Raw genomic sequence first — 22789 nt, forward strand, 5'->3', positions numbered from 1 at the left:
GCCTTGATTGAGGCTTGTGGTTTCACAGCAGAGCATGCAATCGCGACGCGCCCAGTCCACTCAATCTAGTCCGACTCCCCTCGCGTTGCCCTCGCTTGCTCCCCCAACACGGATGGTTCCATGCCGAAGCACGTTGCTGCCATTCTGCCTGCCTGCCGCTTGTCTTGTCGTTTGTAGCTTTGTCATTCTGTCACACAATCCCTCCGCATTTGCATCACATCCAAGCCCTTGGGACGGACGGATGAATGCAATGTGTCGCCACACTCACCAGCCACAGAAAATCACGGCAACATATTTCACGATGACATTGGTTGATGATGGTGATGGTAGTTGCACTCACATTAGAGATCTGACTCTAGTAGATGTTCCAGCAGCGATGCAGCGCTACAGTGATGTGGACTCCAGGTGCTAAGTGGTTCGTCCTGTGCAGTGCTGGCACGGCGATTGGTGAGGATGTCTGCTGTCGGCGCTGGTGTCCTACACGAGTCTGAGGCATGAGTGGTCAACCACGGATCCGGTGTTCGCTGAATTGCTATGTGAAGTGCCACTGTTTTGGAGATAGAACGTACTTCGAGACTTTGGTTTGGGGCTGAGCGTCAGTGTTTCCTTCAGAATAATCAATCTTTGTGCTGATCAAGCGATAAAGAATGATCCTGGTATATAAGAGCCGGACAGGAAATGATGAGAATACAATTGTAGAAGTCGTTGCAAGAATCCAGTTTCATCTCCAATCCAGGGACCGGCCCATCCCACGTCGCGACTGTGACCGCGCGGATCGATCCAGCTGAGCCAAGAATGCCAAGACCACTTGTGGGCCTTAAGCCTTGGCATCGTGGCAGTCTTGGGCTCCACTCCAGCCGCGCTGCCGCTGCTTGCTGCTCGGGTCAGCACTGGCGAGCCTCGGCTCAAGTCAAACTCCAAGCAAACCATCACTTTCACCTGCTTCAGCCTTCTTTTTTCAAGGGTTTCATAACAAAACACTCCAATTCTTCCCCGCTTCTTTCTAAACTGCAATTTCCGTGCATTTGGTCAATATAACCCGCGAACCTCTCAACCATGACCGACAAAGACGGCAAAGCCCAGCCTGACGCCCCTTTCGCGGCAACAACATCAACACCAGCCTCCGAGTCTCAGTCCCCATCGCCCGAGACAGAGCAACAGCAGCAGCAGCAGCAGCAGCAGCAGCAGCAGCAGGCTCAACAAGATGATGCGCCTAAGGAGGGAGCATTCCAATCTCGCGACGCTATCCTCGAGCAAGCGCGCAAGTTCTTGCAGGATGCCCAGGTCCAGAACACTCCGCACGAGCGGAAAGTCGAGTTCTTGAAGAGCAAGGGGCTGTCTGAGGGGGATGTTGATGCTCTGCTAAAGGAGTTTCGGTCCGCTTCACAAGAGCAGCAGGCTGGGAAGAGTCTGGTATGTTGATTTCATCTCACGTCGCGTTATGAAGCGTTCTGTTGCGTTGCCTGGCTCACGACTAACATTCATCAGGTCACTACCACCTCCAGCGCTCCCTCCACGACTGCTGCTACGCCTTCCAACTCTGCCTTGACCACCACGACAACAACGCAACAACCAACCCCCATCCTCCCCCCAACCCTCAAATCAGACCGCCCCCCGATCATCACCTACCCCGAATTCCTACTCAAACCCAACCGACCCCCGCCCCTCATGACCGTCAGCCGCTTCATCAACACGCTCTCCGCCTTCGCCGGCGTCTCGACCTTGGTCTACGGCGCAAGCCGCTTCCTCCTCAAACCAATGGTCGACCAGCTGACATCTGCGCGCCACGATCTCGCCGAAACAGCTAACTCCAACCTCGGAAAGTTCGTCGACAAACTAGAGGGTGCCGTGTCCGAGATCCCGGTATATACTTCGAAACCACGCAGGCCAGGTACGCCGGCTTCGGAACGGGCCCCGACCGAGGCGGAGGCAGGCGCGGACAAGAACGAGGATAGCGAAGCAACATCCTGCTTTCACCGCGACGTAGGCATCCAAACCTCCGCCTCCTTCTACCGCACTACGGGCATCGCCCCGACCCCGGCAACTCGCACTGTGAACCAGCAAGCTTCCTCCCTCCACAGTCTCATCACCCAGCTTCAGTCTCTGAATGAGGACCTGGCCGAGGACGGCGAGTTCATTGGGGACGTGGAAACAGTCATGCACGCGCTGAGGGATGATATGGATAAGTTGGCAGCAGAGTCGACTAGCTTGCCGCCGTATTACGGGGTCAGCGGGTACTTGTATGGAGGGGTGAACGGGGGACGGTCGGAGCCCGAGGACGAGATTAAGAAGGTGAAGGAGAGTATTCGGCGCGTGAAGGGGGTGCTGTTAAGCGCGAGGACGTTTCCTACTGCGGCGGGGGTGGGAGTTGGGCGATAGGCAATTACCTAGCTACCTACCTACCTGCCTACCCACCTGCCTGCCTGCTGTGTGGGGAAGTTTGTATGGGTGTTGTCATTTCTTTAATGAGTCGTGATATTGCTGGTTGACCATGCGAGGAGTCTAATGGGTTAGGACTGGAACAGTAATGATGTGACTATGTGCCCTAATGAATCATAGGTCTATATATGGATGCTGTAGTGTACACATTATAGGGAATATCAAAGAGATTAGAGCTTTCTCTTCTGTATTAACACATCCCCCGCGATCTACTCTCCTTCCTTTTATTCTGGCTCTTTAATGCAGCCAGGTAATGAGGCTCTTCCTTTTCAAGTAGCTTTGTGCTTGATTGCTGGATATCCCTCTAGCCATCCAGTTTCGGAATGTTTTTCTTCAACAAGTTGATGGCTGCGGTCGGTGAGTCTTCGACTTGAGTCTCATTCAATAACCCTAGAAAACTTCACATAGTTGGCGTGTTATCTCCTCACTGACCGTTGTCGACGACGGCATCCTTTAAATGAAACTCCGTCTTCGTTTACCAGTAATCAATCTGCCGGTTAAAGTGGTTTTTTCCCCCCCCCCTCGAGAGCATAATTAAAGGCATTCTGGGTTAGGTTGATATATATATTATTCTCCGATTGAGTGAACGAACTATGTGATGACAACTCATCTTCACACTCCACGTAACTATGCACATCATCTGAATCAGAGCAGCATTACTCCTAGTTCTCACAAGTCTCAACTTGATACAAGCAGCTGAGTTGAATGAATTATGTCTAGTATGACATACATAAGTCAATACCCGTTGGGGAGCATGCAAATCAGGACACAGCTCTCCTATAGTAAGTAACCTCATCGTTCTAACAGGAGACTGCTTTACGATCCCCTGCCCATGCCCAGCCAACCACTTCTTTTCTTCATCAGTTTTTTACCTGACTTCCGGTCTGATCCAGTTCCGTGGAACCAACTACCGTAAGCTACAGATGACGTGTAAGTGCCCTGACATCAAGCACCTCGGGTCTTCTCGGGTACCGTTTCCACCCTGATGCCACCACCGGAAGTTTGGGTTCTACCTAAATTTTCAGACATCCCAAAAAGCAAAGCCGATGCGGTCTTACTCCAGGCTGTCGGGAATAGCTCGGGTTGAGCTGGCCCGAGTCTGCCGGCACGGGTTGACGGGATGTACATTCCCGCTACTGTCATTTATGTTCTGCCGGAGGGCGCGGGATGACGACATCGTTGGCGATGAGGATCATGGGGTTTGCTCGGAACCAGGAAAAGTTTGGCATCCATCAATAAAGATACCTAGGTACCTTTTCATGTAGCCCAAGTGATGAGGTTCCCAGATGTGAGGAGACAAGCTTAACTAGGTATTTAAAGCTAGGTCCAGCAGTGTTGCTCCTCATTTGCCAACCTTTCCGTCTCCATCGTTGCCGAACATCCTTACCCGTTTGCTAACCGAGCAGATCACACAATGTAGTGTGCGTACTGATCAGAGATGGTACGGTAGCTACCATCCCCATCTCCAGCGAAACTCCAACCCGTCTGCCGTGTCAACTTCCAGCAAGGACGTAGGTCATCTTGCCCGCATACCACTCTTGATCCTTAAGCCCCTCTCTTCACTTGCATAGGATCTGGCGTGATCCCTTCATCCCCTCCTCTCAGAATCCTCCATCTTCTTCTTGGATCTCAAGCCAATCCTCCTTTCCTTTCCCTCCACCCACACGGCCCGAGTTGGTCCCCTCAGTAAATCGGGCAAACCGTGCCCAGCCAAGTCTGTCGACTGCAGTCTGTTCCCCAGCCCAGCCAAGAAGCAGGATTCCAAGCTCTCTGATTGGGCCAGCCTGCAGATGCAGATTCATGTGGAGGTTCCGCAGCAGATGCATGTATGTACTACTTAAATAGCGGGGCACCGAACTGTAATCACAAAAGCATCACAAATGCGGATGGAGAGGCAGGGTGGGGGGGGGGAGGGGGGGAGCAATATCAGCAAGTCCTACGACTGGATTTGCATTATGGTGTGGTGGTGGTTAATCCCCTGTGAGATAAAGGAATATGTAGAGGGAGGAAGAGGAGTCATCCGGTTCTGTTCGCTTGACGTGATATCGATTTGCCTGCTTGCTGGGTCCCGATACCATTATGGGGTGATGCATATGGAGCACATGTTCGACCAAGCAGGTAGTGGATGGAGACATCCATATGGTTGGATGGGGGAACTCCTCCGCTGCACGGGTCTGTAGGGATTCAGTGATGTCGTCGTATCCAACGTCCTCATAAGCACTTTTAAAACTAACACAGTATAGACAATCTTGAGCCCGTGTAGATGAAAGGGCTAACGCTGCTGCAAGACTCACATTGACCTTACCTAATGGCAGCTCAGTCTCATGAAGTTGATGGCTTAGGTTCGGTTCATCGGAGACCCTTTTGAGATCTCCCCTTTGAGGCCGTTACACACCGCTGATTCCATAATTGGGCACTGTACCCCACATAGAGCGGGAGGTATCGGGGGTTCTGCAAAGCCTGGAAATCGCCCAATCGAAGGGTTGGCCGATGAGCGGGCTGGCGGCTGGAGGCTGGGCACTTGAGGTTTTGGGTTGCCCGCTTGCCGTGCCAGCTCGGTCTGCATGCCGACAGGCAGTGTGGATCCCATCGTGCAGAATTGCAGCGATGCAGCGGTGCAGGAGATGCCGATTGACGCTTGAACCTCCCTTGTGCTGTGGAGGTTGATCGAGTGACCGCCTGGTCTGGCAAGCGGCGTAACCGTCAGCAGGGAGAACGAGGATAGGTGGCAATGGGAGTGAACATCTCCGTGGCTCAACATCAAAGCCAATCCTGCTTGTGCACATTACACTATACAGAACACGGCAGGAACATTGGGATCGCGTCACACAGTTCCATAGCGGCACTCGTCATCAGTACAACTGCAGCGCTCACGAAGTGATTGGGAATACGTGAAGAGACGGGGATCGATTGGCGACAGCGTGGTTGACGATGGAGATGCCTTCAAGTGCAGTTACACTTGAAGTTGCTGGGTTACTGGGAATGTTGGGCTGGCGAAAGCTCGATCCCGGTCACACGATCTCAGTAAAAGGCTCTGCGGCCCCACTTGGCGCCACTGTCCCATCGCACCCCAACCCACAGTCTCCACCACCAGCAGTGGGCACACTGCGGATGTTGGAATTTTTTTTCCCTTTTTTTTTTTTTTTGCGATCCAATTGTGTTTTTTCTATGTGACAGCAAGTGTCGTGCCGTGTGCGCAATCTTCCGGTTCTCCAATCTCATCGTGGGATAGCATCCATTCCCATCGGACGGAGCCGTATTGTACTTACTGCCCGTCCCTGGATGGATGCAACTTAGCTCAGGTGAGTGCCTGTGGTCAGAGTTGCGCAACAGCTACATCAGCGACGGAGAAACACGGGGGGGGGGGCGCCAGAAGACACTCTAGCAGAACAGGGCTGCATTGACGGAAGCGGGCGGCGCCAGGCGAGCCAACGGCTGATTGACTTAGACTGATGAGCGTGGCGCTGGACCCTGGAAGGGACTCTCAGAGTCTCGAACACAAGGCAAGAATGGCCGGCGAGCACAAGCACACCCACATCCTTGACAGGCCCAGCAGCACACCGGCCTCGTCCCAAGATGGGCACGAGCGGCTGGCGACTGCCGCCGAAGCTGGAGACGCTGTGGCCAGGCATGACGTGAAGTACGAGCAACCGCAGCAGCTGTCTGGTGCGCCTGCCAGAGCTGGCAGCATGTCGTCAGAGCAGGCAGGACTGGCAGGAGAGGAAAGAGCACTAGGAGCGGCAGGAGCCCAGCACCAACCTTCCCAATCCGTGGCCTTGCACGCTGTTGAACGAGCCACAAGGCGGGCAGGGCAAGCGCTGCCCTTGGCTAATGAATCCACAGCCGGTGAGTTTACCTAAGGTTTACTTCATCTTCTCTTTCTTTGTTTCTCCTTTATTTCACTTCACTTGCTTCTGGTTTGTTTTGCCTTCAATACCAGTTATACCACTGGATCCTCCAGGCTACTGTGTCACCTACACAATAGTGGGTTCTTGGCCCCGAACTCACACCCCTCCTTCTGAGTGCCACGCTTAAAGCATCCATCCATCGTTCCAATCCCTTCATCGCTTCGCTCTCGCCTGCAGCCTGCGCCTGCTCCTGCTAGCGTAGAGTACTGCTGTGAGGCTGCAGAGGTTGCAGACGTTCTGGTTCACTGGATCATTGGATTCACTGGTGGTCGCCCAGTCAAAGCACCCAACGTCGCTGACGCTTGCTCCCCCCTAACCCAGGCCTAGACGAGCCAGGCCTGCTTGGCAAGGACATCATACCACTTTCAGCCTGGGTCACCCCGCACCAAGACCATCAGGAGGACACCGGGTGCGGCCAGGAGACCCTACCCCAGCACCAGGGCATCCAGGACAGCCGCCTGCAGCCCATACTAGGCCCTCCGCTCGATATAAAGCCGCCGTGCGCAGCAGCTACTCTGGCCGCTGCCGCTGCCGGTGGCGATAAGCATTCTGCGTCGTCCACCGTCGCATCTTCATCGAATATTAATACGCACCAAGCCATGATCTTTTCCGACCTCTACAAGTCGCCGAGGTCGCCCCTCAGCAAGCTGCGCCATTCCTTCCACGAGCCGTCCCCGGTCCCCGCAGACATCGACCCCGACCTGCTGAGTCGGGATAAGACGCGCCAGAAGGAGGCCGTCAAGCGCTACCTGGCCGACAAGATTCGCAATGACTGGGAGTTTGTGTGGCCGCCGGTCACGGCCGCTTCAACATCTATCACGGATGGTCTCGTGGTAGAGGAGGCTCCAGCTGCAGACTCGGACGCCAAGGATCCCGGTGAGGAAGCCGATTCCGAGTCCGATGCCGAATCGGTCTACAGCACCATGTCGGAAGATCCCGAGCACTGGCGCCCCCGGGCCGAGTGGACCTCGGATCTATCCGACGACGAGGGCATATCCCCCACCTCCGTGTCGCCCACCCGACGCGATGCTGATGCCGTTGCCGTGCGCGAGACCATTGAGGAGAAGCGCGCCCGCAGGCGACGCGCCGTCCGCGAGGAGATGAAGTGGAACCCTGGTCTGGCCTGCTTCGAGGCCCGTCGCGCCGCCTGGACTGGCGCGAAGACGGTGCGCCTCAAGCCGAAACCGCCAATCCCGGCTTCGTCTACTTCTACACGCCGCCTCTCGTGGTGGCGACACAGTCGGTCGCTGTCGTCAGCCTCTCAGAGCGGGTCGCCGCCCGGTCTGACGTCCCCTCTGCAGCCCACGAGCACGCACAGCTCGCAACAGACGGACGGTGCCGTCTCGTCCGAGGCCGAGTCGGCCAAAAGCGAAACCGCCGCCCCTCCCGTGCGCTACCCCGTCGAGACCATGCTCCCCATCCCACCCCCGCTACTCCCCCCGCAGAACCCCATGCGCGCATCGATCCAGCCGTCTATGTACATCTCTCTCTATGATAAGGTCGTCCTGCAGAACCTGCAGCCCTCATGTCCAGTTAACCTGTCCGACATGATCCGCGCGTGCGTCGTCGGCTGGAAGCGCGACGGCGAGTGGCCTCCTAAGTCGAGCTATCCGCCGACTACTCTAGCCGCCCAGGCGACTACTGCTGAACTTCTAGCGCTGCGCCAACGTAAGGCGGAGGAACAGCGCAGGAAGGAACAGGAGAAGAAGGCCCAAGCTGCTGCGCGCAAAAATTCCGTCGGCGCTGCGTCGACTGGCGGACACACGAGGCGATTGAGCCTCGTCGGGATCTTTGGCGGTGGGCATAAAGATAAGAACGAAGGGGGGTCGGCTGAGATCAAAGAGAACAAGGAGGCGAAGGAGGGTAACAGTAACAACAACGGACAGACCCGCGGCCGGACATCATCGCACTCGGATGAGGCGGGCTCCAGCAAGACGCTCTTCCGGCGTAGTCTGCAGAAGATGCTCTCGTTGGGGCAGCACGTCCATCACGCCGAGTCGACCGGCGCCAATGGGTCGGGTGCTCCGCTGTCACCTACGTCGCCTTCAACCAAGGAAGTTGCTGCTGCTGGTTAGTGGCCACTGCGCAGGAAGTGGTTTAAAAGGAAGCGGGGGGTTTAAATATGTTCTTCGGTCGGAGCTCTCTCTTTTTTTTTTTCCCTTTTCCCCCCCCTTTTTTTTTTTTTTACTCGGTTAGGTTTTGGGTTTCGGTGGTCAATTTCTTTCCTGGATGTCTTTTTCTCATGATTGATATCGACGGATGACGGATTGATTGGTGTAAAGGGACGGACGGGATGGCTTCCATGCCGCGTGATACCCTGGTCTTTGTTTTTACATGCTCTCTGTCGTCGATTGTACTTACGCACACACTATGTGTTGGCTTTTTTTTTCTTGTAATGGGATCCATACATGGAGGGATGGGTAGGCATGATGGATTGTTCTTCGAGTCTTTTGAGTTATCGAGCAATCAGTTCATGAATTCATAAAAGGTTGTTATCATCATCATCATCATCATCATCATCATCATCAAGGCAGCGTTCTACTTGACTTGAGGTCTTGGGAACGGAGCAGTAATATATCGATGTGATTTTTGGCATGTGATTTATTTGTCATGGCCGAGGCCTTGGAAATTGTGAAGATATTTTGCCGATATATCAGCTCGGGATCAGGTATTTTGTCCCTGGGGTTGGTCACCAAGATCAAATGTGCATTTGTATATCTTGCTGGGAAACGCAGGAGGCTTGACTTCCATATCTAGATGCCTGATACTAAGAGGAGAGATGGATGCTACCATTGACTTCGATATCTCTCATGTCCAGAACTCAACAGGCAATCCCTATCTGTGGAAGCTCTGTTATGCTGAATGGACCAAGAACCTGCCGGTGACAAATCTCAATTGACGAATGAACAATGTGACGTACTCGACGCGACCGGCCAACTCTCAAACGCAAGAATAATTCCAAAATCCACACCGCACAACTCCTCGGGATATTCCTCATCCCATGCAAACCTCTTAAGTAAAATAGGTAACTGTGATCATCTATGCCTTCCTCGGTGACCGTTTTCCTGTTCTCCCCAACGTCTTGACTGCTGCCCGCGTATTTCTTATCCGAACGCAAATCCAATGACCGAAGAAACGCACTCTCTTTATCCGTATCTTGGAACAACCAACCACCCAACCAACCAACCGACCCACCGACCGCCTCTTCCGTGTACCTTTTTTTTTTTTGGCAGTCTACACTCATACCACGTGTATATATCCCATCCCATCCCATACTACCTGAATTAAAACAACCCTCTAGTATTAAGCTTGACAGAACTTGACAAGGCATTTGAGCAGGGTGTTCACCAACTGATTCCATCACAGAATAGTAGCATTGGCGGGGAAGAGACGGGCTCACATCCCAGTAATCCGCATAAACCCGTACCCAACTGTAACCACCACGACCAACGTAATCAAACTACTCGGTACACCGACCCGAATGAAGTGCTTCACCTCCAGGTACCTCTGGCCGGCGGGGTCTTCTTTCATGATAGCCGCTACCATTCCACTCCGTCAGCATTCCCATCCACACCAGTCAAGGTAAACGAAGAAGAAGAAAAAGGAAGGACAGGGAAGCACTCACTCATATTAGGAAACCCACTCGTCGGCAGCGCCATAGCTGCACTACACATTAACACGCCCGCCATAACCAATAAGTTCGGATGCGGCTCGTCCAGGCCCTTGCCCACATCATACACCAGCGGCAAAATTATCAGCGCCGCGACTGTATGACTTATAAACGTCGCGATACCCAAAATCAAGCTCGAGAACACCACCAACACGGCATACAAACTCATGCCCTGTACCTTTTGCGTAATCGCCTCCGTGAGGGTATGCAACAATCCCGAAGAGTTCACCGCCTTGCCCAGGGAAAGGCCTCCGGCAGCGAGGATGATGATCGTCCAGGGGAAGTTATTAAAGTCCTCTTTAGTAAGCACGCCGATGCCGAAGAAGAGGATGATGGGCAACAGGGCGATGACGCCCATGTCGCCAAAGACATCTTCCAGCGCGTGCGAGGCACACCACAGGGCGATGGTAGCCAACGTCACAAGCGACACGAACCACTGCAACCCGGTGAACGGATCGCGCACGGGACGAATCGGCACAATTGTTGTCCCGCCGCGGGCGGGACGGAAGGTGATGAGTAGCAAAAGCCAGATGAGCGTGATAGAGAGTATCCCGACGGGCAGGACGATGAAGAACCATTGGCCCCAGGTCGGAGGTGGTTCCATGATGCCGAGGGCGACGACATTTTGAGGCGAGGCGATGGGGCTGAGCATGCCGCCGATGTTGGAGGCGAGGGCGATGCCGATGATGACGGCCTTGGACATGGGGGAGCCGGCGGGCAGGTTGCGCAGCATGGGCTCGATGATGCCGAAGCAGAGGACGGGGGCCGCGACGTTAGAGATGAGCATGGAGGCGACGGCGGCGACGGCCATGTTGGCGATGAGCACGGTCTTGGGCTTTGTGCCGGCTTTAGAGAGGACGAAGGTCGCGATGCGCTTGTCGATGCTACACTTGGAGAGTGCAGCGGCCAAAGTAAACCCGCCGAGGAGGAGCATGATCACCGGCGTCCACATCGCCGCAAACACGGCGGCGGTCGCGTCCTTGGAGCCCAGGCGGGCATGCTCTGGGCCGGGGGAGCGGAAGACGCGCAGGATGACGCAGAGGAAGGGGATGATGAGGGAGGTGACGAACAGGGGTAAGGCCTCGGTCGCCCAGAGGAGGGAGACGAAGACCAACATGGCCAGGCAGTTCTGTTGCTCGGGTTGCGACAAGATGGGGAGGGAGAGGAGGGCGAAGAAGATGATGAGGATGATGAGCAGACTGAGGGTTGTGGAGGTGACGAGCCAGGTCGGGCAGACGAGCCGGCCCAGGGGCGTCGTGATCTCCTTCGTTGGCGAGACGTACTCCTCATCCCCCAAAAGCAGAGGGCGCTGGTCCGTCTCGCGAGCGAGGAGTTGGTGACCCAGCGTTGCCGCTTCGGCACGTCGCTCCATGCCGATGAGTTCCCTCCAGACGGTGTTGCGCTCCCAGACGACGTGCTCCCTCAGGTGAGAGCGCAGGTCGCGGAGGGCGGTTTCTGCGTCTCCGTGAGTGACGATGGCCGTGTACGCATCGACGATCTGTGCGATGCGATGCTCCAACCCCTTCATGGTCTCGGGCAGGAAGGGATACGCCGTGTCCACAAAACTATCCATATACCTCGGCCGCATGTTCCGATCAATGATCTTGTCAAACTTCTTGAGCACCTTGCTGAATCCCGTGCGATTCAGCTGGATGTATGACTTGAGCTCACACAGCTGCACATAGAGGTTGACCATGCGCTTCTTGAGCATGATGCCCGCCGAAAACAGCACGGCCTGCTCGGCATAGTCGTCATAGGTACCGCTGTAGCGGCGCGAGAAGTCTGTGGTAATAGAGGCTGTCAGGTCTGTGGATGTCACCAGGGAACTGGCCCGCCGCGCCCGGTAATGGCTGGTAGCAGAGTGTGGATGCCTACCGCGACTGACTCGCCGCAGCCTGCTTGTCAGGCCCGTCGTCTCCTCGCCGCCTTCGTCGTCGCTGTCGTCGACGGCATGCTCGGTCGTCGAGTCGCGGCTGCGCAGGCTCTGGCTGCGCATGTGAGGGCGGCCCCGGGAAGAGGCCGTCGTGCCGCGGGTCGACGGACGCTGGGTGTCCTCGACCGCGTCTTCCTCGTACTTCTCGACATCGCGGAGGAGGACTTCGACCTCGTCGAAGAGCTCTTTCTCCTTGAGTGCGTAGAAGGAGCTTATCTTTTCGAGCTCGACGTCCAGGGCGCGGGCGAAGACGGCCTCGGGGTCTTCATTTTGGAGAAGGGGGCGCGACTCGGCGTCGCCGGGAGGAAGATGGATGGCCTTTTCGAGGGAGTAGATTCTACCAGGGGTTAGGTGACACTGTAGGGGGGACTGTAGCACAGGCAGGAAGATATTGGGGGACTCACAGCTTCTTGAGGTTGCTGTAGGCAATGTAGTGGCTGCTCCAGTCCGGGACGGCGTTGAACTGGAGGGAGTGCGAGAAGCGCATCTCGTCCTGCTCCTCGAGCCAGCGGCGCTTCTGGGCTTTCTTTTCTTCGTACTTGCGCTGGCGTTCGTCAATCGCCGCGCGGTCTGGTCTCGTGAACTCTGTGAGCTCGATAGCGTTGTCTCTCAACTGCGTCCCTCCTCTCTCAGTGTCTTGAAAGAGCTGGCCTCTGCTAGTCGATGCCGACGCTCGATGGCCAGAGGAGGGGCTCGGGAAATTCGCTGGGGGCGTTATTTTCGTAAGGGGTGCCGAAACGGCAGGACATTGAGGGGAAGATCAGTCTGGATTTCAATACATTGGATCAGTGCTGTCACGGGTACTGCCGCTGCGTTGTCCGTTGTCCGTTCGTTGTCAGTCAGGTGGGTGTCATTTTCCCCGGACTCTCTGATGGCTTTTGTGTCCAATGCATCGAGCACGAGCTTGCAGGGATGTGAAATGTCCACTCGGAGCTCCAGCTCAGCGGCTTGGCACCACTGGCTTTAGCGGGATGTAGGGCCACAGACCCACTCTGAGCCACTACCCAGCCCACTAATTATCACTGGGGCTTCGCAGTCGAAACCGCCTCGTTTAGAAGGCGTAGGGTCGTTGTGCAGTTTACACAGAAATTGGGTCTTTGTTGAGGCGTCAAGCTACTCGTACTTCCTTGCCCTTCGCCGTGGTGCTACGGACTATGACTATCAGATGAGAGATTGTAGAATTTTACGACGAAAAATATTACCTGTCTTCACATCGTCTCTGTCCCAGAGCGAGGAACCCCACAGTAGATGTGGTTGGTGCTGCAGCCGGGATAGAGCAAACAGGATATGTCATGGCGTGCTTCGGCGCTATCGTGATGCAAGCGGCGGCGGGGCCCATTGGAAGCTGATCGCGAATTGGGCAGGGAATAACGGGAAGAGAACATCTGGGAAAGGCAGCATGTCACGAGAAAATGCGAAAGCGAGGTCGTCAGAGGCGAACATCCAATAGACGGCACGGTGTGTAATGTCTCGGTCTGTCGGTGACGGCGATGGTGATGAGTTGACGAGGGCTGCAAGTGGGAACCTTGACGGCCACGGACCCGACGCCAAGCTGACCTCGAGATGTTGGCCGACAGAACCCTCATGCTGTTCCAAATCAAGAGATACTCAGGTCAACCTTGATCGAAGTAAACTTCAACTTAGGTCATTCTCACTCAGATGCTATACCAATGCCTTGTTCAACTGAAGCTTCAGCTTCGACCATGTGAACCGCAAGCCTAAGACAACCCTAACCCTGATACGACCCATCCAACCCGCCAAACATCAATGCTCTCTCCCGCCGAGGAACAGTTCAACCACAGCCAGCCAAGCTAACTAACTATTCTGAACTGGTATCAACGACGCAGCCACGGCGCAGTCCTGACACTGGGCTCATACCGCAGCGCCGTATAATCCCCTAATGTTTCAATAACCGGAGACTCACCGCGACCAGCTTACCAGGGCTGGCGAAGACGTCGCCATGCTCTCCGCATTCACAGCCCGACCCATCATCGAGCTCAAGCCGCGGGACAAGTCGCGGATCGAGTGCATCCTCGCTTATGGTGCCTACCCTCACAAAGATTCATTTAGTGTTGACTGAAACTAACTGAGGTGTTCAGGCGACCGCGTCCTAGTCGGCCTCAACACCGGCTCTCTCCGCGTCTACCGCGTCAACGACCTCTCCCCGTCCCCCTCTCCGGCCAACCCATCTGACTCGCAATCCCCCGAAGCAAGCCAGTCCTCTGTCAACCCCGACCCCTCCTCCTCTACTCAAGACCCCTCCTCCCAACCCGACTCTCAGCCAGTAGTCCCCCAACAGAAACCAACCGACCTCCTCCGCGAGATCGAGCGCTTCTCCCCCCGCGCAATCGAACAACTCGCCATCATCAAAGAAGCCAACACCCTCGTCTCACTCTCCAACTATTGTGTGTCTCTCCACGACCTACACACCTTCGAGCCCATCGCTTCTCCCCTTCCGAGGACCAAAAATGCCTCCGGCTTCGCAGTTACGAGTAACATCGTCAAGGATCCGGCGACGGGTATCCCCGAGATTATTTCAAGATTGGCGGTCAGCGTCAAGAGGAGGTTGTTGCTCTGGTCGTGGCATGAGAGTGAGCTGGAGGAGGAGGTGAAGGAGGTGGTGTTGACTGAGTCGATACGAAGCATGACGTGGGCATGTGCAACGAGGCTGGTGTGTGGGATGAATAGCGGCTTTGTGGTTGTTGATGTTGAGACGGGCACCGTCGAGGATATCCTCGGCCCCCCTGGGGGGGCCGCCGGAGGGAACCAAGGCCGCTGGGGGGCTGTGAGTGCAGGCGGGATGGGGTACATGGGACTAGGGGGCTACATGCCCAAGCCGTTGTGCACGAAGCTGGCGGATGGGCAGTTGCTGTTGGCGAAGGACGTGAACACGCTGTTTATTGATGATACCGGAAAAGCGTTGGAGAAGCGGCAGATACCTTGGCAGGCGGCGCCGGATGGGATTGGGTATAGTTATCCGTATATTCTGGCGCTACAGCCGCCGGCGAAGGGGTGTCTGGAAGTAAGGAATCCGGATACGTTGAGCTTGCTGCAGACGTTGAGTTTGCCGGGGGCAGCGGCGCTGCATTTCCCGCCGCCGACGGTGAGTCTTGCGCACGCGGGGAAGGGGTTTCATGTGCTGAGCGATCGGGTCGTGTGGAAGATGGATGCGACGGATTATGATTCGCAAGTGGAGGAGCTGGTGAGGGGCGGGAAGCTGGATGAGGCTATCTCCGTGCTGACGATGCTGGAGGATGCGTTGCTGAAGAACAAGACGGAGACGCTGAGGGAGGTCAAGATGCAGAAGGCGGAGGTGCTGTTTCGGCAGAAGAAGTATCGCGAGTCGATGGACCTGTTTAATGAGGATGAGGTGAACGCGCCGCCGGAGAGGGTGCTCAGATTGTTTCCGAAGAGTATTGCGGGGGAGCTGTCGGGAGTCGAGGAGGAGAAGCAGGGTCAGAGTCAACAGTCTGATTCGGAGCAGGAGGGCAGCTCTAATGGGACTGCCACTGCCGATCAACAGCAACAAGAGCGCCCGAAGACTCCCGACGTCGCTGAAGTCTCTTCTACTCCCAAAACAGGCGGTTTCGCGCGCTACCTGATGCGCACACGCACCCTCAACCCCGAGACCGCCTCCATCGCCTCCTCGAAGAAAGGCTCCGACGACGACGCGACCAGCATCAAGGGCAAACCCATAGACGAGCAAGCCCAATCCGAAAAAGACCTCATGTCCGCCGTCCTCGAACTAAACAGCTACCTCGCCGGCGCGCGCGCCCGCCTCCAACGCGTGCTGGACCCCGTCACAGGCAAGCTCAAGCCGCGTGGCACCAACACCCAGACAGACGAGGCCTTCAAGGCTCTCTTGCTCTCGAACCCCCACTTACAGGGAGCCGACGACGCGCAGCTCGAGGCTCACTTACAGCACACCTTCCGCGTCATCGACACCAGCCTCTTCCGCGCCTACATGTTCTCCCGCCCGACCCTCGCCAGCTCCCTCTTCCGGATCCCCAACTTCTGCGACCCGGCGGTCGTGAATGAACGATTGATAGAACAGAACCGGTTCCACGAGCTGGTAGATTTCTTCTACGGCAAGAAGCTCCATCGCGAGGCGTTGAATCTGCTGAAACGCTTCGGCGCGTGTGAGGAGCCAGATCCCTTATGTCCTACTCTACACGGACCGCAGAGGACGGTGCTGTACCTCCAGGGCCTGCCGGCGAGCATGGTGGATGTGATATTAGAGTTTAGCGAATGGACACTACGCAAAGATCCGGACCTCGGGATGGAGGTGTTTTTGGCTGACTCAGAAAATGCGGAAACCTTGCCGAGGGAGAGGGTGATGCGGTTTTTGGGGGGGATTGATATTGGGCTGGAGGTTAGGTATCTTGAGCATGTAATTGGGGAGCTGGGGGATGCGAACCCGGAGTTTCATAATCGGTTAGTGGAGTTGTTCATCAAGCAGCTGAGCACGATGGAAAAGGGGGAAAAGTGGGAGGGGACGATGGAGAGGTTGGTGAGGTTTTTGAGGGAGAGTAAGCAGTATAGTTTGGGGAGGGCGAGGGGGCTGATTCCGAAGGATGGTGAGTGCCCTGACAGGAAAAGATGCGGGGAGAGGTTGATTTGATATTGACGTTGATACTGACGAGAGCAGATCCCGCCTTTTACGAAGCCCAGGCCGTTGTGCTCAGCAACATGGGACAGCACCGACAGGCGCTGATGATCTACGTTTTCAAGATGAAGAACTATGGCAAGGCAGAGGAGTACGCCCTCTTTCCCCCCCCCCCTCTCCTCCCTCCCTCCTACTTTTTTTTTCATTCCCATCTCTATTTATATACTAACTATAACCCCCCCTTTTTTTTTTCTCTTTAGATACTGCAACCGCATCCACAAAACCCTCGAATCCCCTCCTCAACCCAGCGGCATGCCCATTTCCAATCACTCCATCTCCTCCCCCTCCCCATCAGCGCCCTCCTCTCCCCCTGCTTCAACCCTCAACCAACCCATTTCCCCCTCCTCCGAAAACCGAAGAAGAGAAACCCACAATCTACCACACCCTCCTCTCCCTCTACCTTTCCCCTCCAGGCCCCGATCACTCCCCCCTTTTGTCTCCAGCCCTGTCCCTCCTCTCCAAACATGGCTCCCGCCTGCCCGCAACCCCCTCCCTCTTCTCTCTCATCCCAGACACACTACCTGTGTCTGAGCTAGCCGGGTACTTCCGCGGCAGGATGCGTGCGGCAAATTCGGCGGTAAATGAGGCAAGGGTGGTGGCTGGGCTCAGGAGGGCAGGGTTGTTTAGCGTGCAGGCAGCGGTGCAGCTTGATGGAAAGACGAAGAAGGTTGTTGTCGGGGAGGAGAGGGTTTGTGGGGGGTGTCACAAGCGGTTGGGGGGAAGTGTTGTGGCGGTTGTGCCGGAGGGGGCGGGGGGCGGGGTGGTGCATTATGGGTGTTTGGGGAAGGTATCGAAAGGGGTAACGTCGGGGGTTTCGAGTTCAGTTGGGTCCGTTGGGACGTGGAGATGAGGTATTGAGTCTGGTTGAGTTGAATGAATGGTTTGTATAGGTTTATCGAGGTCCTGCCCTTTTTTTTTTTTTTTTTGACGGATTGTTTTCCTCTCACGTCAAATGTCGAGTCATCGAATGGTCCATACAACACTTTCTGTAGTCGGTACGGTAGCAGGCCCCATGAACGTAAATGCCAACTCTTTCTCCATTATCTGAAATTTCTCTCCCAATCCTTAATCCTCCTCCTCCTGCATCTCCTCGCCATAATTCTCTTCCTCTTTCGCATCATCAACCCCCTTCTTCCCCTTGTTTTCCCCCTCCTGGGCAGTCTTCGCGTTATCCTCCTCCATACGGGCCGTCAGCTCGCGGTTGACGCGGTCTTGTACGCTCAGCACGGCCTGGTGCAGCTCGCGGAGGTAAGCTGTCTTGTTCGCGACTGTTGTGCTGTCTGCGGGGGAGGTGATGGTTTGCAACGCCGTGAAGGAGGCGTTTGTCGAGGAGATGTAGGTTGCGGTCAGGGCTGGTTGGTCCATTTTGGTTTTAAGTGGTCTCTGAGTCGAAATAAATAATTAAGGGAGTAAAATAATTTTTCGTGGGAATTCTGAGAACGGTATGGAAGATCTGCTGCGATGTTTGAACTAGTGATGTGTTTCCGATGTTGAGCTCGAGGCTGGACATGCCCCGCAAAACTTCACGCTGCCCCAGGTCAAGATTGCGGGGCTAGCGATGTCTTGGCAGCCCCTCACCCCCTGTCAGCACCCGCCAAACCCCCCCCAAGCTCCTCCACTGTTCATCCACTATGGCAGCCATTTGAAGACGGCATGGCGCCGATGCAACCTCACTTCAGCCAAGGGCCAAGCAACAAACAGCTGGGCGAGGTAGACACATTCTGCGACGACACACATTCTTCCGTTTCTTCCAGCCGCACAAACGCAACAGTGATCGACGGCTGCAGAGCTCCTGTTCTGCTCCTGTTGCATCCATCTGACGCCATCGTTACGAAGAGAGACGAAAGACGAAAAGCCATTTGGATCCGTGACCGTTGTCGATCCCATACACTTGGTGTATTGTTAGCGAAACAATCGATATTCTTACCGCATAACTGACGACATTTGAACACAAGAGCCTTGGGCAGGACGACCGCAGCAGCCAGCATCTCGTCGGGCTGACGTGCGGGTCGTCTCTCTCTGACGGCTTCTCGGGCTATTCGCGACGATTTCTCCATGTCCTCGTCGTCCCTGTGAACCGGAAGATGTGACGTCGACGTCGCCCTCCTAAAGCTCTACGCCGTCACCGCTTTCTCCTTGTGATCCTACCCGCCTACAATCCTCCGCACAAGCACCCAACAATGCAGTCCTCCAGGCCAGCGCAACCTAGGGCTCCCGGGAGCTTCTCACCCTTCCCAGCGTCCACAACAACCTCGTCGCCTACTCCGTCCTCGACCACAGACCCCACCGTTGACGCCCGCCAGACCCGCCAGGGCTCTCTCTCCAGCGACATCACCGACCCCTCGACACCGCCCGCGCCGTTGAACGTTTCCAAGACGCGCGCCTCGCCGACGCCAATATATATCCCTTCGAGTAGCACGGGGAGCGGCAGTCCTAGTTTGCAGCCGCAAACAGCACAAACACAGCAAACCCAAGGGAGCTATCCCCGCCCAACGCTCTCTACCACAGCAGTGACCGCCGCGCGATCTGTGTCTGGCGCTGTTTCGCCGAGCAACATGACGCTGGGTGAGTCGCTTTCTCGGTCTGCGACCAGCACTGTGCCGCCGGCAGGTCCGTCGCCTATTACCCCGACGTTTTCTTCGACAAGAGGTACGACGACGTCGGGCAACCACGCGCGCAAACACTCTGCCGGCCTCTTCGAGCCGACATTACCCTCAACAAGCACATCCAACCTGTCACAGGTCTCTGCGGGAGGAGGACTGTCGCCGCGCAGGGATATTTCCCTTTCCGCAAGCCAGATCGCTGCCCAAACGGCCGTGATGCAACACCAGAGTCAGCAGCAACAGCAGCATGCACAGCATACGAGACGGAGGTCGTTGGAGACGGATACCAGGCCGCCGGCGTTAATGACACCCATCTCGGCGAAGAGAGGAAGCGCGGGCTCGCTGAACCCGCCGTTGCTGAATATCACTGAGGCGAGTGTCTCGTCGGATAGTCCGCTTGGTACTACGAATGCGACAGCAGGGGGGTATCATAACGGGTTGCCGGGGAATCACACGCTGGCAGCGACCACGGCAGCGAATATGGTGTTTACAAGGTCACAACAAAGTTCATCAACGTCGGCGAGTCAGCCTTCGTCAGCGGCCCCGCCTCCTCCACCTCCCCCGCCGCCACCTGCTCCGCAGATCAGCGAGAAGCCTGCCAAGGAGAAGTCGTCTAAGGTCAAGCTGTTTTCGCGACCGGTCAAGATTGTAACGGGGAAGAGCGATTCGAAGGATAAGGATAAGGACAAAGAGAAGGAGAAGGAGAAGCCGCTGCCTAGCCCGGGCAAGGCGGTTAGTCATGCGCTGTCGAACTTGCAGCGGATGAACTTCAGCACCACGAGTTTGGACTCGAGCAGTCATTTCTTGTACAGCCTGCCCAACAGCTCGGCGGTGACTATCAGACCGGGGGATATCATGGGCAGCGGGGAGAAGGAAGGGAAAGAAAAGGAGGGAAAGGAGAAGAAGCACCATTTCCTGTCGCGTCAGAAGCACAAGCTCAAGGAGGATTACCATCTGCCGTTGTCCTCCGCAAACAGCAACTCCCGACCCGCAGACCCAAATGCTCCGAGCAGCTTGTACAGCTTCAGTCTGCCATCCAGCCCAGGTCCAACAGCCACGAGCTTCAAATCCGCTCTGGACTTGCGTCACGGGCCCGCGGCACGTGTCCTACGGGACAAAAAGAAAGATTCGGAAAAAGAAAAGCTCGAAGATTCCTCAGCCGCCGGCGCAGCAAGCGAATGGCCTGGCTCCAGCTCCCTCCCCTCGACCGGCATGATGATGCCCGCGGCAGCCGTGTACATCCCCGAGCCCTTCGACGGACACAAGTACGGTCTGCACAATATGACGTACGACGACGCCTGGCCGTTTCTTAAGGCGAAGCTGCTGGTGGTGTTTGAGGCGGAGGATTTGCGGCTGCCGATCGAGGATTTGAATCGTGTCGTGACCATGCACTTGCAGTACTGTTTGGCGAGGAGGAGCCCCAGGTTGGTGGTGGATGATTTAAGGGAGTTGTTGACGACGGGTTTCTCGAGCTTGGATCAAACGCTGAGAAAAACGGCCGAGGAAAGGTTGATTCCCGCGTTGGTCGAGCTGTGGATTTTTACGTTTACGAGTATCCTTCCCTTCTTACAAGCGGTCTTCTTACCCCTCGACTTGGAGTTCGCGGGGAACGGTCCTTTAATGGGGCCTGATCAGGCAAGGGACTTCTGGGCGGGCATACTTCCCTCCTCCTCCTCCTCCTCCTCCTCCTCCTCCTCCTCTTCCTCCTCCTCCTCCTCTTCCTCCTCCAAATCCAGCGACAAGAAGGCTCCCGACGCCCAACCAACCCGACCAATCCCCCAATCGACCCCCGTCCTCGAAGTCCGCCGCTTCGTCCTCCTCGCCTTCCGCGATATCGTCATCCTCCCGCGCTATGAGATCCTCAAGGCCATGTTCTCGCGTCTTTCACTCGAGTTCTTGCCTCAGGCGCTGGCAAGTAATGCACTCGCCTCCCCGCCATTGCCTATACCCGGGCAGGGGTTCCACAATACCTACCACCACGGCGCTTACGGCCAGGGCGTCCTCTCTTCTTCGGATCCCCACTATAATTACGCAGGCTACACGTCGACGAGTTTGCCTACAGTTCTGGGAGGAGGATACCGCCCCCCCACAGCAGCCTCCTCCTCCCTCGACCCCTCCGTGGCAAGCTACAATTCCACAGGGACAACGCTCCTAGGCGACAGCGGCCCCAACGACTCGTCGCTCTCTCGTTCCCGCGGTCTAAGCAACGTCTCTTTCGGCTCGGACTCTGCCTCCCATACACATACCCAATATCGTTCCCGCGGGGGGACGACAACATCCAACCCTGGCATCGGTTTGGGTATGGGGTTGGGCTTGGGTATGGTTAGGGATAGGGACAGAGAGCAGCAGAATGTCGAGGACTCCAAACAAGTCACGGAAATGGTGGGGCGGATGCTGCAGTGCATGAGTGTGCTGGCGAGTGTGGGGGGTGGGCTACCTGTGCCGGCGACCAACCCCGTTACTGCGGCAAGGCTCGGGTCCAGCGCAGGGAAGAGATCTCTTGATCTCGTCCGCACGAGCTTAGACAACACTTCCTCGCCAGGGTCTGCAGCGGGTAAGGAGCCGGAGAAGACCGCCACCGCTGCCGGGGGTAGTTCCGGTGAAGGAGGGGAGACTGCGGGAGAGGAATTGGATGAGGATGTCAAGATGAGAAGGATTGAAGAGTTGAATAGGCTGTTGAAGCTGAATTGGCTGGGGAGGGGCAGGACGGGGAGAAACAGACGGGGGATAGTTGGGGGGAAGGTGAAGAGGAATGCTGTGATGGGGGGTGTGGGGATTGGCTTGGGGGTTGGGGTTGATGATTGAACAAACGTATGGATATATCTTGGGGAAAGGTTGGATGGATGGATGAACGGAAACTAAATGTGTGTTTAGTTTGTTTGGGTCGTGTCTCTTGTTGGGTTATCACTGTTGGGTTCTTTAGGTCACTGGTATGGAGGGATATGTAGGATGACGGCTGGATGATGAAACGTTGGCTACCTATCATTATCATGAAAATGACGCTGGTTGGTGTTGTTGGATGGGCTGGTTGGCTGGACGGACGGACAGATCAGAGAGGAACGACATGTGAAGGGGTTCAAAGACAGACGGAGTGAGAGAGGAAGGTGTGTCGGCGTTTGTTATGAATGATGATCTGTTATGGGATTGTACCATACCATGATACCGATGCTGATGCTGCGGGTACAAACGAGGCTGTTTGTTGATAGACATCTCGCCGTTGACTCGTGCCAATCTAAATTTGCTCCCTACAGCTTGATGTGATGCTTACGTCTACAAGTGCTACCAGGGACTGCTCCCAGAAACCGTTTTGAGCTGTTAGCAAATGGTAATACTCATGTTCTTCGCAAGGAGGTACACACTATTATCTACGACTTGACATTTTTTTTTGGGGGGGGGGTTTGAATACAGGGCAGTATCAAAAGCTAGCATTTCTATACAACGCTGGAAGCACAATTCACCAACATCACAATAATCAAGGTCCAACACATTTGAAATTCAAAAACAATTGCATTGTTCGTCTATGTGAATCAATATATATATATATATATATATAGTACTAAGCTGCTATGA

At 55.6% G+C, this 22789-nt stretch overlaps 6 protein-coding genes across 6 annotated transcripts; 4 read left to right on the top strand and 2 right to left on the bottom strand.

The window, feature by feature from the left end:
* Positions 1-1056: 1056 nt before the first annotated feature.
* CTHT_0004920 (uncharacterized protein) lies at positions 1057-2379 on the top strand (the record flags this gene model as incomplete). Its single annotated transcript, XM_006690967.1, has 2 exons — positions 1057-1413; positions 1489-2379. 2 exons carry the CDS (start codon positions 1057-1059, stop codon positions 2377-2379), a joined length of 1248 nt encoding a protein of 415 aa, XP_006691030.1.
* Positions 2380-5948: 3569 nt separating this feature from the next.
* CTHT_0004930 (uncharacterized protein) lies at positions 5949-8422 on the top strand (the record flags this gene model as incomplete). Its single annotated transcript, XM_006690968.1, has 2 exons — positions 5949-6285; positions 6669-8422. 2 exons carry the CDS (start codon positions 5949-5951, stop codon positions 8420-8422), a joined length of 2091 nt encoding a protein of 696 aa, XP_006691031.1.
* A 1321-nt stretch (positions 8423-9743) lies between these two features.
* CTHT_0004940 (uncharacterized protein) lies at positions 9744-13289 on the bottom strand (the record flags this gene model as incomplete). The annotated part of the gene is made up of 5 exons (XM_006690969.1): positions 9744-9886; positions 9973-11799; positions 11893-12287; positions 12355-12642; positions 13153-13289. The coding sequence occupies 5 exons, from the start codon at positions 13287-13289 to the stop codon at positions 9744-9746; spliced, it is 2790 nt and encodes a 929-aa protein (XP_006691032.1).
* Positions 13290-13910: 621 nt separating this feature from the next.
* CTHT_0004950 (uncharacterized protein) lies at positions 13911-17147 on the top strand (the record flags this gene model as incomplete). The annotated part of the gene is made up of 4 exons (XM_006690970.1): positions 13911-13992; positions 14050-16527; positions 16599-16707; positions 16817-17147. 4 exons carry the CDS (start codon positions 13911-13913, stop codon positions 17145-17147), a joined length of 3000 nt encoding a protein of 999 aa, XP_006691033.1.
* A 534-nt stretch (positions 17148-17681) lies between these two features.
* Positions 17682-17981, bottom strand: CTHT_0004960 (uncharacterized protein; the record flags this gene model as incomplete). Its single annotated transcript, XM_006690971.1, has 1 exon — positions 17682-17981. The coding sequence occupies one exon, from the start codon at positions 17979-17981 to the stop codon at positions 17682-17684; it is 300 nt and encodes a 99-aa protein (XP_006691034.1).
* An 815-nt stretch (positions 17982-18796) lies between these two features.
* Positions 18797-22024, top strand: CTHT_0004970 (uncharacterized protein; the record flags this gene model as incomplete). Its single annotated transcript, XM_006690972.1, has 1 exon — positions 18797-22024. The coding sequence occupies one exon, from the start codon at positions 18797-18799 to the stop codon at positions 22022-22024; it is 3228 nt and encodes a 1075-aa protein (XP_006691035.1).
* Between the last annotated feature and the right edge of the window lie 765 nt (positions 22025-22789).

Source organism: Thermochaetoides thermophila, assembly GCF_000221225.1.
Source record: "Thermochaetoides thermophila DSM 1495 unplaced genomic scaffold scf7180000011806, whole genome shotgun sequence".
In the NCBI taxonomy this organism is placed as follows: Eukaryota; Fungi; Ascomycota; class Sordariomycetes; order Sordariales; family Chaetomiaceae; genus Thermochaetoides; species Thermochaetoides thermophila.